This window comes from Erithacus rubecula (genome assembly GCF_903797595.1).
Source record: "Erithacus rubecula genome assembly, chromosome: 6".
NCBI lineage: Eukaryota > Metazoa > Chordata > Aves > Passeriformes > Muscicapidae > Erithacus > Erithacus rubecula.
The window spans coordinates 38,440,630-38,460,289 of NC_136688.1; the positions used below are offsets into that span (position 1 = coordinate 38,440,630).

Below are 19,660 nucleotides of genomic sequence, written 5' to 3' on the forward strand. Positions count from 1 at the left end.
CATGAGCCCAAGGAGTGAGTTTAGTGTGAACTTTATTAAGAAATGCCTTCCAATTTTCAAAGTATTGTAAAATACAATAATTAAAATTTCCCTCTCTATTATGCATTTATATATACAGAATTATGCTGTGCTTGCAGAAAAGAAGTGCTCTGCTTTAGTAACTGCAAGTAGCTGTGACTCCTTGCACCCAACAGTCCAGCACTGACATGGGGCCTACACTTACAACACTATTCCTTAATGTTGAAGAAGCTTCTCCAGGTTCCAAGGGCGGGCTCCTCCTGCCATGTTGTCCTGGCTGGTCTCTGCATCTTTGTTCAGTAGTCAGAGGTGAGCTTTGGTGACTGCACTGGCTCCACACAAGGTATTGTAGTCTAACAACAGCTCATGGATCATACCACTGCTTCTAGTAGTTGCAGTTTACAGTCTTATTTTTTTTTAAATAGGTTCCTTTTTTTTTCCAAATAGCTGCCATGCATGTGCCATTTTCCTCAGTCTAGTCAAATTAGGTTTAGGCTGGAGAGAGAAAAATTAAGAAGCACAAGGCATAACTGAGTAAATAAATTTCAGTGTTTCCATACTTGCCCTAATACAGTCATTCCCAAGTTAATATCTAATTCAAAGTCCCACCTGACTTACAACAGAATCCAATTTAATAATAATAAAGCACAGTAATAGCAAAAAGAAGGAGCAATGATTTTGTTTTAAATTTAAATTTAACCTGATTTAAATATAATTTAAATGTAACCTTGTCTAGTGGAAGGCATTCCTACTCATGGCAACTAGATGATCTCTAAGGTCCCTTCCAACCCAAACCATCCTAGGATTTTATAATAAATTTTGCTATTCCTGTGCTTTATCCCCATTTTATAGCATCTTAAACTTTGGGAAAGAAGCATTTATTTAATTAACATCTTTGCCACTAGCAGAATTTCGAATTTCCATGTTTTTCCACATTTTACACTTAAAAACTGCAAACACTTTAAATGTATGCTTAACCCTAAGGACACTATTGAAGTTAATATGACTATTCAAATAATATATGGTAAGATCCCTGCTAAAGGGTTTTCAGGACAGATGGCTTATGTCCTAAAGTTTCATTTTATTGATAATAATATGTAAAAAGTCAAGTAATATAAGGCCAGCAGTGACAGTTTCAAGGTGGACGATCCTAGTTCTAACACACATTCATGATGCACCTCTGATAATCAGAACATGGAGTACCAGAGGTGTGTCCCACACAGTACCTGTTTTTCCTGCTGTAGATGGTCTATGTCTGCAAGAGGCAGCATTGAAGGTCTTCCATGAGCACACTGGAAGGGCAGCTTACAAGATGACAAAGCTTCAATAAGCCTGCAGCTCTCCTCCAAAGTCAAGTGCTCATTAAACTTAATAGCTCCTGAAAAAGAGAGACACATTCTTAGCCCTGCTGCCAAAGAAGACTCCACTTCCTTCTACACCTGTGGCTTTCAGTGAAAAGAAGGCATCTTCCAAATATTAGCTGAGAGGCTGCAAAGGTAACCCAAAGGCTGCAGTGTGGCAGACTTGGGACTTAGCTCAATTAAAGAGTATGCTGTATAAGGAGATCAGCTTTCCATGGCTTAAACTTTCACATAGCCCAAGTTCGATGGATGGTATGATTATCACATGTTGCCATTTCAGGTAATGTTGCAAGAGGCAAATGGGCTTTTTTGTGCGTATATGTTACAGCTGAAGTTGAAAACAGTTCACAAATCAAGAAGTATTAAACCAAATAACAGTTAATAACAGTTTCAGAGGCTTTAGTAGTTCGTGGCTGCCACAGACAGGTATCACTTCTGAGACCAAGTGCTAGCACTAAGTCCTTTCTCACAAGTGAGCACTTAAAGGTGTCCAGAGGACATTCAAGAACATTAGGGAGTTATTTCAGAGGTGTTTGCAAACTTCAGCTTCACAGATGCACAAGATCATCTGCAATATGAAATATATTGACTGCCAATTGTAAATTGAGACACTGTTGAGAAAACAGATACTTTGCCCTTTCAGTGATATCTTGTCGATACTGTATATGGCACAGGAATTGCAACAAGAGGCTGGAGCTACTGCAGTCTACACCAGTAAGGCCTGCTCATTGCCAGGTGCTGGAAAGCAACAGTTCCCTGAGAAAATGTAATTTTTTACCACACTCTTTCCAATAGTACTTGAAATGTTGCAGGCATACTTAAACTACCACTTGGGATACTAAAGGGAAATAAAAAATTTGGAAAGACTGCCTAAGTGTTCTTTCCAGCATGCTTTCAAGCAGATTTCAGCACCCTCCCCCTTGGCCCATCATAGAGCAGTTATTCAAATGGTTTAGAGCTCACACAGATTAATGCATCTCAGAAGTGTATATTTCACATGAAGGTTGGAAAGTTAGGCCCATTCATTAATAAATTGGGAGACTATTGCTTATTCTTCAGTGCTGTCCACGAGCATTATCTCCTCATGCCAGTCTTTAACTGTGCAATAGCTGCAAACACATCCAAACACTGCCCCAGGGAGGATGTTGTGTAGAGAGAAAGGTGTGGGGGAAAAAAAAAAAAAAAAAAAAAAAGAGAGAAAGGATGAAAGAAAAGTACAGTTTCCCTACCGTGACAGGCCTGGGAAGCTAACACCTTCAGAAATGTCAGAGGCAGTGTCCCTCGTGCACCTCCTCTTGTGGTCTGCATTAGCTAGAAGCAATAATGGGACATCATGTCATTTTCCATTTATTTTGAGAAAAAAGAACTGTAACACACAGGAAATTAAAAATGAGGAAAAGCTAGGGGATCATCTAGTCCACTCTCTCTTCTGAAGCTCAACATGCTCCCTTTGATTCACCCAGTAAGCTTTGGATTGTTATAGTCAGCTCTAGAAGTAGACAGCAACTCACCTCAACTTGTTCTTGAATAAGCTCCTAGAAAGAAAAAAGGTAATGTCATCAGTTGTTATTTTCCCTTCTATCCTCCTACCCTACTTTTTCACATCTGTGTATAATTTACTGTGTGACAGCCAGAATCAGGAAAAGTGATACTGTTGATAGTATACTGACCACTGTGTGAAAGATCTAGGTGGAAGTCCTGACCTCCCATGGCAAGTAATCATTTCAGGAATTTCTCCCTCAAACTGCACAACATCTGAAACAGTGGATTTTAGAAAGCCCCACTGCCCATGTAGAGATTTCATGGAAACAACTTTAATATTGCTGATACATAAATATTACTTGTTAGGACTAATTATTTTACTGTTCCTTCATTTAACCATTTTTCTACTCCTTCAAGCATTTATTGTCCATTCAAGCATCCATGTGCAGTAAATGGTTGAAATATCTTTGCTGTATACAGTTTTTCTTAGTTTCTCCACTAGTCCAAGTCTGAAATAGTATTTTATCCTTTCAGTTATAGTTCAGTGATTTCAATTTTGGGCCTATTTTGCTTCTAAAAGGCACTCACATTTGCCAGGGGACTTCATTGTCTCCTTCATAACAGAATGTAATATCCTGGGCCATGAATACAGAACAAGACCTACTATCATAACTTCACCTATATCCACAGCTGACCTCCACAATACTTTTAGTGATAGGTTGTCTTTTCCGTCGTAATTCATTGGCTTCTCTTTCTATAAAACACATTGGCACTTTCCTCACAAGAATCAAGGAGTTGTTTGTCTCTGGAAATGATAATTCAAGACCCAAGTCCTCCAAATTTTTGTAGCAGCATCTGAGAAAAAAAAACCCAACAGAAATAAGACATAACATGTATCTATGACTCCACAGCACATGTAAATATTTCTGTAATCCACATATCTGATTTCCTTATTTCACTTCCTGTAGCAGTTTCCCATCCCAAAATCCATGCCACATGAGATTCCAAGTAATCCCTTTCAGCTTACATTCAGACACATTTTTTCACTCCCATCAACTGTACATTTTTCACGTTCCACAACTACAACATCTAAGAGTTCCTGTATTATGTGAAGAGAGGCTTTATTTCTAAATTTATAAATCTGCCTTTTCTGAAGATGCATGAGATGTCTGGTTCAACATACAAACCTTCCAAATATTGGAATTACCCAGCATTAGACTACTTTAAGTCTAATCTAAAAGAACTGTGATTTCAATTGACACATATTAGCAAATACTTAAAATGGAAAAAAATACTGTAAGAAATTTATGATGGTTTAATGAACTTTATATCCTGTTAAGCAAAGGGAACACAGGAAAGAACAACCTCTAGTTAATTATGGCATATGTCAGCCTGTGGATGGAAAAATACACACAAAAATGAGACTTCACAGATAGATGAGAGCTTATCTTCAAAGTGAAAACAACTGTTACAATATATACTTCATTAATTTAGGGAACATTCACTCAAAACAAAGGTGGTAAAGGTTATTTCTAGAAAAGAAATTCTTTGAACAAAAAATAGAAGCAAATCTAAACTTAGCTAAATCAATCATGAGAATAGTACAATTATTAGCCTCCACAGGAACATGGCTTGTGAAATTCTAGTCAAAAAAAGAAGACATGTATAGCCTTCAGCAAGCACACAGAAAGACAAAAAGGCCATTGTGAATGAAATGACAAAATCCAAGCAGCTAGTGAAGTCAATTGGGCTCTTTTGGGTTTTTTTAAATTATTATTAAGAGAAAAAATAAAGAAGGAAGTTCAAGAGAGTCAACAGAACAATGCATTACTATAATGCTTAGTAGACAAATAACAGAACCAAAGCTGCAGGTGAACCAGAGATACAGCTGAACAATTAAATTGCAAGCATAGCTGAAGTGAAAGGTTTTTTAGACAATTTGTTTTGCTACACCAAACTTAACCACAGAATACAGTCACAGTCTGACAGTAACAATAACAACAGAATTTAGCTTTTCACATAATACTTTTAATTCATAATTTTTTAGTAGATTGTCTCACAGAGCAATTGCAAAGGGATTAACTACTAATACAGACTGAAAAATTATTAAGTCACACAATGAAAGTTCTAGTACACCAGCAAAAGGTTGTCACAGATAGAGAAGCAACATCTATTATGATTTAGAGACCACAGAAGCAAGGTATGCTGGCAACAGATGGTCAGTGTTCAACATGAGTTCTGGTCTGTATCCTCATGACTCTTTATTAATGATGGGGATGCAAATCATGCAAATTTGTAGAAAGGAAAAAATTATTTAGGTTAGCTGAGAAGAGAGACAAAGTTGAATTCAATCAGAATTTAAAACAAGAAGAAAAACGAAAAATGAAATCAGTAGGATGAATGAAAAATGAGCAGAAAGAAAGAAAGTCTTGCTCCTAAAGACAAATAAATACAAACTATCAGAAGTAATTTAATCTATTTCTACTTTTGGCCGGCTTCTACATAAACAACACAAATTAAAAAAAAAAACAAAACCCTACTACTCTGTTTCTTTGTCATGACCATCCACAGACAAACATCTCATACAAGCAGCAGTAGCCAAAAAACAGACAAAATATCAGGTGTGGATATAATAACCAGAAAATATGGGCACAGCTGCAAAGCAACTGTATGAATCAACGGGATTCTCTCACTTGTTATATAGTATTCAATTTTAGCCATCCATTACCTAAAGTAGATCTATTAGAAATGAAAGACATTCACAGATGAGTGCAAAAATAAATCAAAGTTGAAAAAGAGGTATTACATATATTGTGATGTTAGCAACAACATCATTGAGAGGTGGAAACAATAAAGACATGCAAATATTACTGAACTATGAACAACACTAAGCAAGTGTATCCCTGTAATAGGCAAAAATCTTAATAAGGACTGAATCAGCCAGCAGCTGTTGAGCTTGCCATAGGAATCACAAAGAGAAAAAAAAAAAAAAAAAAGAAAGAAAAAAAGTAATGAGGACTGACAGAACTTCATCTGAAAATTCAGAACAATGCACTGGGAAAAAAAACCATCACAAATGCACGTGGCAGGTGACAGGAATTTTTGGGGAAAAAAAGTTTGATCAGTATCCAATAGGTCTGCAACAATAAATCTGTATCTAAACTCTTGAAGTACAAAAGTTAAATATCCTAATTGTAGCTAGGTCACCATTCTGAAACATTTGGGAAACAGTGTTCATTAGTTACTCTTGGCAGTCACCTAGGAAAAAGGAATGTGTTTTTGAAGGATTTGCAATACAGACTTTCCATACCCCATCCTCCTCTTCTCAAAAAGTGCCTGTAAAGTCAGTACCTAGGTCAATACTCTGGGCACTGCAGTCCTTTGTGCACTCCCAGGTCCTGAGCCCCAGACAGGAGGAACTATTGGAAGCTGCTTTGGCAGTCTTCTGGCCCACACATGAAGATTTACTTTCCCAGGGAAATCAGAGCACATTGCAAAGGCACAGAAATGGCACACCCGAGGGTTTTGTCTTGTTGAGATGTTGTAACAACGTGCCTAAGAAGCATATCTATTTCCCTCAGTACAGACAGAGCCAACTGGGCTCTGCTCAGGAAAGAATCAACAACTTTTCTCCTGAGTTTCATGGTAACCTGGCAATATATAGAGATCTTCCTGGTGAACAGAGCCATCCCCAAAAATTAAGACCTAATTGTCACTACTAACCGTAGAAATCTTCTTTGCTCTTCTGTAACTTCAATCTCCAAAGGGGGAGAGATGGAGGATGACAGTATTTTCTTCTTGCCACATGCTGCAGCTTCCTTCTCATAGGAATCTGTGAATGAAACATTTAGAAGTATCCCTCTTAAAATATTTACGGAGGCATTACCCTTAATGACCCTCTGGTTTGGCATGTAATCCCCTGCTTGGATTAAAAAGTGACCACAGAATGCCTTCTCTTGAAACTTGTGGAGGACTGGGAATGTCACAAACCAGACATCTAGTCTCTGGGGAAGGGTTGGTTAATGCCACTTTGTTTTTCCCACCAGTTCCAAAAAAGAGTCACCCTAAATAGCAAAAAAAACCCTACTGATATATTTGGTTCAACTCAGAGAGAACAATTTTTCCACAGAAAAGTCAGATATAAATGGAGTTCAAATACTATTCATTAAGCTTTTCTCCCTTCAGTCTTTACCTTTTTTCAGTACCTGACCAGAAGGAGCAGAGTTCCTGGAACACTCTGCAGGAACTGCGCAGTGTTTGTTGATGCAAGAGAAGGTCAATGATTTTTAAGTACTTGATGGATGGCTATTGTGCCTTTTAACACTGAAACCAATGGCTAATGAGCTTACACAGAAGACTATTATCCCTTTGCAAACAGTCAGACTGTGGAAATTTTAGGCTTTAAGCACAGTATTCAGCTAAAAAGGAACCAAATGAACTAGGCTCTATACTCAGCATTTCATGTCTCATTCTTCACAGTATAACCACACAAACTTATTTATGTTGTTCTACTTCCTCTTCATTGTTTTTCCTATCAGTCTTCCTGCTCTTTCATTATGTCAGGACTATTTTAGTTCAATAGTTCTCTGGGTAGGGACTATATCCTTTATTTTTGGAAAGGCTGTAAGAATTTTCAGCTCTCAATATTATGACTGCTACAGACACTGAATGTCTGTACTCTTCTTGGGATCAGGATAAAGATGACAAATGGATATCCTATGGGTTCTGTACATCCCAGAGAGTTCATTTGTACTTTTCTGTGCACTGATTATCTATGTTTCTTAGACCACGTGAATCCTCACCTGCAATCAGCTGCTCCAAGCGGATTCGTTCATGAGCTGCATGTTGGTCCACCAAAATCAGGAGGTTTCCATCTAAAAATGTGCCACAACAGAAGAGAACTAGGCAACTTTGTACCAGACAACTGCAGGGGTCAGAAAGAATAACCACTTCCCAGAAGCCACATTTAGAAGATAAGTATCAGCTTGTTTCACAGAAACAAAGTGAGGAGGAGGCTGTGTTGGCAGAACATAAAGTTACTACAGAACAGAAATCCAGTGGTCCAAACTGGTGGTTAAATTAGGTAATTAAATTGAGTCAGGAACCCTTGTCTATTGACATCTTCATCTAACTTAAGAATGAGAGCTGAGGTCACTTCTAAATTGTTCTGTTTGACAGCCTTTCAAAATGTTACAAAAACTACTGATTTTGAATGCCTTTTTTGTACAGCTTCAGAGCTTCAACAATGAGTATGTCCAGACACTGTGAACAGAGCCTGAAAGATATTAGCAATCAGAGTACAATCTATTTTTATAACATTAATCTGAAGGCGGTAGGAACACTCAACAATGTCCAAAATAAAGATAAAGAAGATCCAAGAAATTTCAAGCAAAGACTAAGATTTTCCTCTACTAACAGTGTCATCCCAAGACAAGAAGAGATTACAAATAGGACAGTGCTCCCTCTGCAGTCCACTTGACAGCCACCTCAACTTCACGATATTAACCAGCCTTACCTGCATTTTTATCCATTCCATTCCTAGTGTTAATTAAACAAGCAATAAATTTATTGTCCACTTGCTGAAGAACCTGCAAGATACTCATAAAACTCATTACAGAGCAGCAAAATGATTTTTTAAATGAAGGCAAACAAAAGAAACAACAATTAAAATGGATCAAGAGCAACAAATAGCTCATATGACGACTAGAGGACTGGAAGCCACATCTTTCCTAACCCAAAAAGCCTAGCAAAACTAGACAGAAAGCTATATATTAATTCCTGATAAATACAATGGAGAACTAAATATGGAAAAGGCAGAAATTATTTAAGCTAAAAAATAATACTGGCAGAAGGTCAAATGACCATTAAATGGTCATGAAACAGTTTTATCTGGATCTAAGAGGAAGTTTCAAAATATAAAAAAAAAATCTGGAAAAACTTTTTCAAAGATAGTAATAAGGGCATGAGCATTAGTTGTTCTAAGGTGAATTAAATGGTCATGTAGAAACCTCCTTGAGTTGGGAATGAAAGCTGTGCTAGGTAATTGATTTGTTGATATTACAAAAGAGAATGTAAACAACCTTTTTTAACCTGCTAATCATCTGCAAAAGACAGGAAGCAATGAAGCAATTTTTCCCTTCATTTTTTGATATAGAATTTGCCTCTGTGCCTTGATTCCACTTTTCCCTCAAGCATCAGAAATCCACCAGAGCAACAGGCAATACTGAGATGAGGTGCACAATGTTTTCAATATCTTATTGGTATATTTCAAATACATAGATACAGTGTTATGGAGGAGATTCTCCCAATGCCACATAGCTCACCCTGAATTCTCTGTTTCACAACATGCACATTGTTCACCTGGTAAGTAAAAATTAATGGTTTACTCTATTTCTTTGCAGGGATGCAAGACTACAGATTCTTTTTATTCTTTTCCTGTTGCATGATGCAATATTTTCTGCTTTTAATCTTTTGTGGAGAGATTCTCAAAACTGCTATACTGAAGGCAGTGTTTAACTTTTTCAGAGATAGGAAGAAGTAATTTCCTCTAGTTTTGCCTTCTTAAAAACATAGAAAGGAAAATACGACATAGGTAATCACAGAAACATTCAGTAAGTTTTAAAGAACAGTTCTTATTATGAGAAAACTGACAAATGGTACCTTCCATTCTCCATCTTTCCTCTCTTGTCTTTGTGAAACACAGCCTGTTCACTACAGTAACTTTATTTACTCCTATTATTTATGCACTCACAACATAATTAAGGGAATCATTTGGATCCTTGTCCACCCTGGATGCCTCACAGAGTCAGAACGTGCAATCTCAAAGTCAGCAACCTGACTGTGCAAGAGTAGTGCCCCTGTAAGCCTTTTGTCGCTGGGATACAAGAGAGGGAGAGAATCTACTCTGGCATTTCTACCCAAGCAAACCATCAAATATGTAAGCTGAAGACACATATTAACATTAGCTTTTAAGCTAACACTCAAAACATTTGATTTAAAAAACCCACTGAAATAGTAAAACTTGATGGTTACATGCCATTTCAAAAAAATCACTTTTAAGGGTAGACATAAATTGTAGGGTGAAATTTCAAGTTTTCCATTACATCTTGGGTTTGATTTTCAAATCACTCGGCTAAGGAATTAAATTTCTAAGATAAATAAAAAAGGAAGATACAGGACACAGATTTAAGAGAAATAGGAACTAAGAAAATGTCTACAACAAATATAAAAACTGTACTTTGAACTATCATTTAGTTAATAATGTTTCTAAGCATCAGTAACAGGGCTATCTCTTCATTTTGACTGAAGCATACTAATCAAGTAATTTTAGAGTCACATACAGATAGCTGATTAACCATGAGATGATACTAAGATAATGGCATGACACACGTTTGTTGGTATCACACATGACCAAGAATTCTGCTAGTGCTTGTGAAAATTAGGAATATAAACTTTTTTCCTGGATGTTTCTTTCCTACCAGGTAGAAACATCAGCAAATCCCACCTTCTGAATGGGAATTTGGGGATGAAATAGTAATAGATTACATTATACCTGCATTGAATGAACCATGTCTTTGGTGAAACGATAAGGATACAAGATATTGTGAATTTTCACAGCCAGACTGTCAGCCTGACCGCTGGCCACATCAACTGCAATCTGAAAGAACAGGATTCCACATCAAGGAAAGGCCCAATGACAGGGCAAAAAAACCCCCAAGCACACAGAGCAAATACTCCAAATGAACCAGCTTTAATAAAAACTGGAAGTAACTCTGCATGTCACAAACAAAACTTTCTACACAAGAATAACATCAACTGAAAAAATCATCTGGCAATTTCTCTGCTTCTGTCCCCATGTATCTTTCCCATTTGGCTATTACCTGCTAATTTCAATGCACCCAGCTGATTCCAAGTACCTATGAAAAGCTGAGGTTAATGATCAGCCTACGTGAGCTCTCAGGGGATAGTATTACAAAGGATGCATTACCCCAGAATGAGTCAGAGCACACATCACCACAAGGACTGAACAGAACTGTTCCCTTCCAGAAACTCACCAGCAGGTGGTTTGCAGCTCCATGCCTATTGTTTGCAGGTGGAAATGGTTACATACATATGTTTACACACACACAACATGAGGATTAAAGATAATGCTACCTCATGACAGCAAAGGAAGTTTTTTCTAAAAGCCCCAACATTGTTTCCCTCTCACATGCTGTAATGCTGCCAGGCTTTAAAATCCGCTATGGTAAAATATGTTTTTAAGAACTGCTCAAACTTGGGTTATTTCATCTCTGTCCACAATGCAAACAGACACTATATTACAATTTTGCCACTTGATAACATTTAATTTTGAGATGACTGTTTCCATAGAGGAAAAGACAGTTTACAATGTTTTGGTTTTAAAATTATGTAAAATTAAAGATTAGCCTGATATCTGCTTCTCTTTGAATAAATCCACAACAATGACTTGCATTTAAACAGTTTAAAAAGCCAAAACTGCCGGGTTCACAGTGTAACATATCTCTAGATAACTTGTATGCAATAATCATTATATTTGCAATTTTGGACCCAAAGTCAGAAAATAACAAAAATCCAAAATTTTTCCTATTTAAGCATGAGATGCAAGGTAATACTTACCTCTGGGCAGGGAACAAAAACAGGATTATCCCATTCCAAAAGCAATGACTGCAGAGACTCCCCTTCAGCATCTAGGAACAAACACATAGATAATACAGGAACTACCACCATCTATTAATAGAATGTTCAACCTCACACAAGTATTATTTCATTTTTTTCCTTCATAAAAATGGGAGAGTGTACAAATAAATAATGGAACATTGCACTAGGCTCCTGTACTGTCTGTTTTAACTAGGGAAGGCAATGTCCATCTTTCTGACTCCTAAAAATGTTGTACCAAATTCAGCACAATTCAGTAGGCCTGGAAAAGGGGTGGAAGGACAGTAAAGAAAGAAAGACCTGTTTAACCACCCACTCCCTCTGGACAAAGTTACATACCAAAAAGATTATTTCACCCTTTCCACTGCAAAAAAAAAAAAAAAGTGTGAAGATTGAAGCTATTTTTCACATTCCAAGGTTGGAATGAGTACAAAGAAGGGAGTAGGTAATTATTATTTAAACTCATGACATAATTCAACAAAGAATTGGGTATTTCATCCTGTAAATAAGTATCCTTTAACCTGCCTTCAACCTGAAATATTTTTTTCCAGTTCTAGATCCGAGATGACTCACACAGTCCCATTGTTAACAGACCTTGAGTAATTCTGGGTTCCTGTTGGGACATCTGGGAGAATTCTTTGATTTGTTTTTATGACAGAACACTGTGTCCTGGAAAGCTGGCCCTACCTCTCAGATTCTGGCTTGCCTGAGTCTTCTCTTTTTGAGGTCTAGGAAGGAAGGGAAGCACAATCTCACTTCTAAAGGGATAGCATCTGAACTGAAACCCTAAACAAAAAAATAAATTTACTGCTGCATAACCAGCAACATGCAAAATTACTAAAAGCCATACAATTATTATATTCTTATAAAGCAGCATGTTCTTAGCCCTGTAAAATTTTGAGTATCCCACAGATTTTGCAACCTAATATTGAGAAATGACAACACGTATGTAAAAAAACCTGGGAATTATCAGACACACATATCTCAGGAAAGGTAAAAATATTACCATGGTTTCTGCAGGACTGTATTTAAAAACTGGCTGCTGCTTTAAACTTGTAATAATTATTTCCAGGATTAGTGCAATCAGAAGTATTTTCCCCAAAGAAAAAGGACCCATATAGTAGTCTATTAGAGATCAAAACACTGTTGAATTCCTGCTGTTAAGGAGCAGCAAAACTGTCAGTCTATCATCATTCCTATCAACATTTAATACAGTTATCAGGAATTTGTAAAACTGAAGACTCCAAGTCAGTGAGCTCACATGAGATAACAGTTAGTCCAACAATACGTTACCACCCACCCAGAAATGATTTAATATTACAAACTTGTATTGTTATCAAGAGTATTAAGAAAAGTGGCTCAGATTTCCAGTACGTTGGTAAATATTTCGCCCTTCCTTTGGTACAATTCAGTCTTCTATTATTTGTGAAATAATAATGAATTAATAAAGTTCCTTTCTACCAAGAAATTAAGGGTGTGCATTCAGGAAAAGAGGCAGAGTGATAATGCCAAAGAAAATCAGCTGTGTGCTGATAAGCTCAGCATGAAAAGGCCCTATAAAATCTTAGGCCAGTCCATAGACTCCTGACTGTTGGCTCCACTCCAGTGAGGACTAGTGACCTGGGGACTGAGAATCCTTTCAAGAATCTAAACTGGCAGCCAGCACTGGGGAGTAACTCAGTATCACACTGTCACAAAACCCACAGGAGAGGACAAAATAGCCTAATGTAGTTCCTGGTAAACTGTGGCAAATTGAAGAATGCTGCCTAATTCAGATTCTGACATAACTTTTATAGGTATTGTCATGAAAAGACAGTATCTCTCAAATTCACGAAAGAATCTATCATCTGTAACAACACAAGTCCAGGATTTTATACATGTAGCAGACAGTCATCTCCCTGATTTTCTTGAAGGAAAAATCCTTGCTCAAGATACACATTGTTCATAAAGCTAGGATTATCTGCTCCAAGCCTGCTGAGACAGCAGAGAAATTATTAATATGATTCTTCTGACAAGTAACATCAGAAAAGGTGCAGAAGATAATAATATAATATACTTCATACAGGCAAACCCCTTACAATTACCATATTTGAGCATTCACTTTCCCTTGCCTCACTTAGATCATGAACATATACCAGTGTAATGACACAGCATAATGTAAGGAACAAAAATTGCAAATACAGCTGGTATAACAACAAAGATCAGGTTGAGCTAGGATAGTTTCCTACTGCAAATGCATTGTTCAAAAAGGCATCCAATGGTGAAATGAAGTTTGATAAATTTGTAGCAATCAGTTTAATCAGTATGAAGATGCCTGGGTCTGGCCTACAAAATCGAACATCCCTGTTGAGCACATGGCTTGTGGCTGGAACAGATGACAGACAGCCACTGCTGTCATGAAAAAGAGGATATGGATTATTCTTACCTACTTCCACCTATTGCTAAGCAGTGTCACTTCCCTAGAATAGTGTATGAGATGCTATTCTTACGGGTTATGAAATTCTAAGTCAACACCATGAGGTTACTGACACTACTCTAAAAAGCAAAATAAAAGTGTACAAATGAAGGAATCATTCTGCTCCTGGGTCTTAATAGCAGTCCAAAACAGTGCTCAACATAAAGAGATGTGAATGCTGTGTTAGGACACAGCTACGTTTATTCCTATGGCTGAAAGGGACAAACATCCTTTGCTTCAAAAACATATGAAATAACATGTTTGTTGAACTTTGAAAACCTAAGGCCTATAAGATCTAGCCACAGTTCAAACATCTTGTGAAGGTTTGGGAGGTCCAGCTCCTAACCTAAGAAAAGAATAAAATCAGACATCTCCCCAAAGAATTGACAAGAGTTTAGAAAGACTGGCACCACTGACACAACAGAATAACACCAATGCTAGGGCTAAGAACAGTGCCATGGAGGTAAAAAGATGCACTACAATATGTCTTCAAAGCCTACAGACTGTACATCATCTGAAAACATAAGGGTGCATGAGGTATTATCTCTATAAATACAACTGCACTATCAAACATTTTGGACAGAAGATCAAGTTATACATCTCAGGGCTTTGACTGGTTACTAAAGAGTATTGTGGGAAACAAAACTGGTATACCACAGAAACAAAAATGTTAGTCAAGGAATGTATATTTGCGCTTGCAAATACTTTTGCTTAATAAAAACTTGCATCAAATTTTCTTCAATGGAACACAATAAATATAAAAAAACATTGCATCTATTATACATAAAAGGAAATAGTTCAACAACCGAAACATCTACAGCACCAGTGTTTCTGTGACTGGTGACAAACAAGAAAGTAACAGACAAAAATGGAACAAACCAAAGGCCATGACAATAGACTAGACAATTTTTTTACATGATAACTATCTAGAAAGAAGTCAAAACAAATTATGCAGTAGAAAATCAAGTCTACACAAAGGATGGTTGCATCTTCACTCATAAAATCTGCCTACAGACAGAATGAAGAACAACTTGAGAACACAGATATATCCCTTGAAGGGAAAACTATCAAAAACAGTGCTAGACAGACAAGTAGATAAGGAAGATACAGAAAGTCAAAACCCAACAGACATATCAGTGAAGGCTCATGGACACCATGCCCCTGAAAAAAATAACACAGTGCACGGTTCTTTCACTAGTGGGAAAGGTCCACCATCAAAACAACAATGCTGCACAACATCTGCTACAAAGTTTAAAAGAACAGCCTGACTTCTAAAATCCATGGACAGGAGATTACACATTCTCACTGAAGTTAGATTTTTTTATTCATCTTTCAAGAGTTCCTTTAAATTTCATATGCAGCTTGAAAAAAGATCACTTTAATATGAGGCTCTCTTTGTCAACACATTCTTAGAAACATAACCATTTAGGACAAAATGGTAAAAAACACAGTACTTGTCTGGCACACTTAATTTGAAGTATGTCTCTCATTTTATATGTGACAACAATTATATGTAACTGTTATCACAGAGAATGTCATGATGCCCAGGGAAAACTAGGCAGCTATCTGTTAATTGACATGATGCTGACATTTCTTTTTACCATTTTATTAAAAATGATCTTTTAATATCTTTACTGTTAATGTTTTATTGTCTCCATAGCTCTCCAACACTTTGTTTTCCATGCAGCTATTACCTTTAAGGCAGTGACCAACTCAGTAAAAGCTCTCAGGTGCTGCCAGCAAGATTATTTCATGCACCTAGAAGAAGAGTTTTCCTCATCCCATTTTTACAACCCCCACCCCTCTTACCATTCTCTGAAACAACATTCACAGCCATTGTTGTTATATCTTGAATACAGGCAGTCTGAAATCCTTCACTAGGAGGAGTGCCATAGGTGCTGACTCCAGTTGCTTTATTGATGTATATTGTCTTACCCGACAAAGGATCAAAATCTTGCATCCAGACAGAACATGAATCATTCCTGGGACTGCCTGTGCTTGTGTCATTGGCAGAGAAATCCAAGTTCCTTTGTAAGGTCACAGGGGGAACCTCAGTATCTTTCATATTCTGTTCTGAGGATTCACCTAACGGACTTTTATCTTTACAGATGATGTTAGTACAATCATTTCCATCAGGTAATGATAAAACATTGCCTGAAGAGACTGTGTACTCTCCTTCTATACTGCTGAGTGGTGATGAGCTGACAGGACTCTTCACAGACTCTGCTATCACACCATCTGATTGGGGGCATGCAGCCTCCTTACAAATGCTGGACTCACACTCCCTCACTTTTTCCATTGAGGATTTATATGTTTGACAAACATTATACAAAAAATCATTATTTGAGGATTCAAGATCAAAAGAATTGTCATCTTTTCTATTTGAGTCTGTTTGGGACTGTTCACCAAGTTGTTCTACTTCTTTATGATCAGTTTTCATTCTGGACAGTTTGGATGATAATGATCCTGGAGATCTTTCACAACTTGTGTTTTTGTTACTAACCAGAGAGTAATCAGACAATGTCAAAGGACTCTGGCAAAGGGCACGTTTGTCTTGTGACATTTCTCCACTGCAAAATAAAGTCTTTTCCAAGGAACCAAAACCTTGGCTAATATTATTAGAATCTGCATCTTCTACAGGTGGAGTTCCACAACTGTTGAAGTTACCATGATTGTCATTCCCATTCTTTGAAAAGTCACAGTTAGTTTCTGTATTAAGAACTGGGAGACCACATTCACTTTGCTCTGATGTGGGTGTTGGTAGCATAGAATTAACTCTCCCATAATATCTCCTGAACTTTTCTAATGATCCCAGCTGTGAGGACAAGCTCAGCTTCTTAGAGGGCTGAGGTCTTGGCACAGCTATCTGTCTTCGAGTGTTTTTGATAACAATTTTCTTGCGAGGAATACCTGAAGAAGTCGCATGGGGCAATTCCACATTATTCGATGTTTCATAAGGTCTTTTATTGGTAGCAGTAGGCATAGCTATCTCCTCCCTCACCCGATGTGACAAAGGTTTGTTCTCATTACCATCAGTCATGCATGCTTCTCTGGTAAAAGAAGCTGCATATTCTTTATAGGTATTACTGGAAATACCCTTAGCATTTGAAGACTGAATCACAACATTGACTTTGTGGTCAAAAGTATCCTTGGCACTGACAGGGCCAGGCCTATGCTGTGTGTTTAATGCAAGATTTCTTTCTGTTTCTTCACAGTCACTTGGGGGCTCATTTTGTATAACACTTTTTACGAGGTCTGTAAGGCGCAACTTTAATGCTAATGAACTAACAGCCCCTCTTCTGGCATCATCTTTCACTTCAGCTATTTCCCTGTTTCTTCTTGCATTACACAATCTCATTAATGAACTTCCAGAGACAGTTTGAGGTCCTACTGCTGTTTCAGCAGGGTCTTCTCTCTCAAGCAGTGACTGAATAACATCCTTATTTAAGACACGGACCTTATTGCTTTTCTGTATTACTTGACCTCGCTGGCTGCCCAAATCTTTTATACTTATATCTGCACAATCTCCTAGGTCACCACAACCATCTATTTCTCTTACTTCTGATCTGGACCCTCCACTGAAAGAGGAACAAAGACATTCTGAAGGTTTCAGATGAGTACCAGGCACTTTTTGAGAACTGTTACTGTATTTTGGCTCCTGTTCTGAGGTATTTGATTTCACTACATCAGAAACTGTGTCATCTTTGCTTAGCAATGAAATCTCTGTTTTATTGTTTCTACATGGATCAGATAACTCCGCAGTGTTCTGAATTGGGGCATTTTCAGTTTCCTGCACATTTTTACTTGACTGTATAAGACTTGAACTTTTTTTTTCAGTAATAGATTTTCTCTTGACATCTTTTGATTGCAAGGTACGCATTTCATAAGAATCCACAATTTCATTACATGCTTTCTTAAAACTTTCTTGGATGCTCTTCTTGTCAAGAATTGAGGGCTTCAGAACTGGAGCGTTATGCAAACGAAAGTCATTATGTTCATTAAATTCTCTGATGTCCTCACTACATGGTTCAATAAATAAATGTTCTCGTTTCAAAAATATTTTCACCCCTTCCTCTATGCAGTTTAGAAGAACATCCCAGTTCTGGAACTCAATCAGAGTCTTTGCAGGTTCCAGGCACACATCATAGTCACTGTATGCACAGGTTACATTGAGAATAAAGATCCCGTACAACTCTGGCCCACAGCGATGGCGACCAGGACTTGAATTAGCCTGTCGGCTTGCAGGGACACTTTTTGCCTTGCAAATTACACTTTCTTTTCTTAATAAAAAATCAATTAGTTTATGTATTCTTGTCTTTAAAACAAGTCTTCTATTCACATACAAGAACTGCATATTCTTATTGTAATGTCCCTCAGTACTGATAAAACCACTTATCTCAAATCCTCCAGACTTGTGGTATATTTCTCGCAACTTCTGGGATCTGCCCAATCCATAAATTTGACAAAACCGAGAGTATACATCTCTTGTCTTAGGGAGCTGAAGCACCATAGAACAGGAAATATCATTTCTTAAAGAAAGGGAAATAGAAGGATGCATTAGTGAAACAGCCTCTATTTTCTGTCTCACTCTCTCCATTTCCAACACAGGATCCATACACCTTCTCCTCACAGGCAACTGATGGAACAGATTGCACACGGTGACTGTAGTTCCACCACTTGGTCTGTTCAATCCAGCTTCACACACTTCCAGTGCTTGCCCATTGTGAAACAGTTTCATGAATGTTTTTGCTGTCCTGCTGGTCTTAGATGAGATTTCCACTACACTGGCCACGTTGGTTATACTTGCCAAAGCCTCTCCTCTGAAGCCATAGAAAGTCAGGTTCTCCAAGTCTCTCACTGAGCTGCACTTGCTGGTGAAGTAGCGCTTTCCAATAGCCTTTAAGTCCTCCTTCCCCATTCCAGAGCCATTGTCCACCACCTGGATCTTGAAAGCTTCCAAATCCACCCTGATAGCTATACATGTTGCTTTGGCATCGATGCTATTGAGGACAAGCTCCTCAACACACTGTCCGAGTGAGCTGACAGTGACTCCAGAACGCAGCCTGGCTCGCACATCTTCCACCAAACGTTTGATCATGTCACAATCTGTCAGATGAGGAACACAAGAAACTGCAGGGAGCTCACTGCTTCATGATCCTTAAAACATGGAGAGAAAAGAGAAAAAAAAAGAAGAAATACAAATTAAAGACCTGAAAAGACTGTAATTTATTTCATTTACCCTCATAAATTACACTTTTCTTAGTTTTCTTGGCATTCAGAGGCTTTTCCTGTGATTCCTTTCATGCTCAGGCTCTGACTATACGTGACTATACAGTGCCTGCAGGGTAGATGGCCAGAGCTTGAGTCTAAGCTCCTTGCTATCAACATGCTGTGCACTCAAACATCACTCCTACCGTACGAGGCAAAACTCAAAGGACCTGCAAGCAAAAGGTCTCTACTGCAATTTTCATCAGAATTATAGAGTAAATTTCACCAATAACGGGGCAGAAAGCTGGTTTTCTCCTGTTTTTACCTCTACGTCCCCACAAAAATTCACAGTGCTTCGTCCTGGTAAAATAGCATGTGATGCTACTTATCCAGGAAAGGAGTAAAGTGGGCTTGGCAAAGAGCAGGTTCTTTATGCTACAGAGAACCCACTGTTTCCAAG

At 37.8% G+C, this 19,660-nt stretch overlaps 1 protein-coding gene across 1 annotated transcript; it reads right to left on the reverse strand.

The window, feature by feature from the left end:
- Positions 1–15: 15 nt before the first annotated feature.
- MLH3 (mutL homolog 3) lies at positions 16–19,090 on the reverse strand (the record flags this gene model as incomplete). The annotated part of the gene is made up of 11 exons (XM_079309972.1): positions 16–513; positions 1,245–1,396; positions 2,609–2,690; positions 2,891–2,914; positions 3,557–3,716; positions 6,585–6,693; positions 7,664–7,735; positions 8,377–8,449; positions 10,414–10,518; positions 11,499–11,569; positions 18,796–19,090. 11 exons carry the CDS (start codon positions 19,088–19,090, stop codon positions 436–438), a joined length of 1,221 nt encoding a protein of 406 aa, XP_079166098.1. The 3' UTR covers positions 16–435.
- Positions 19,091–19,660: the final 570 nt, after the last annotated feature.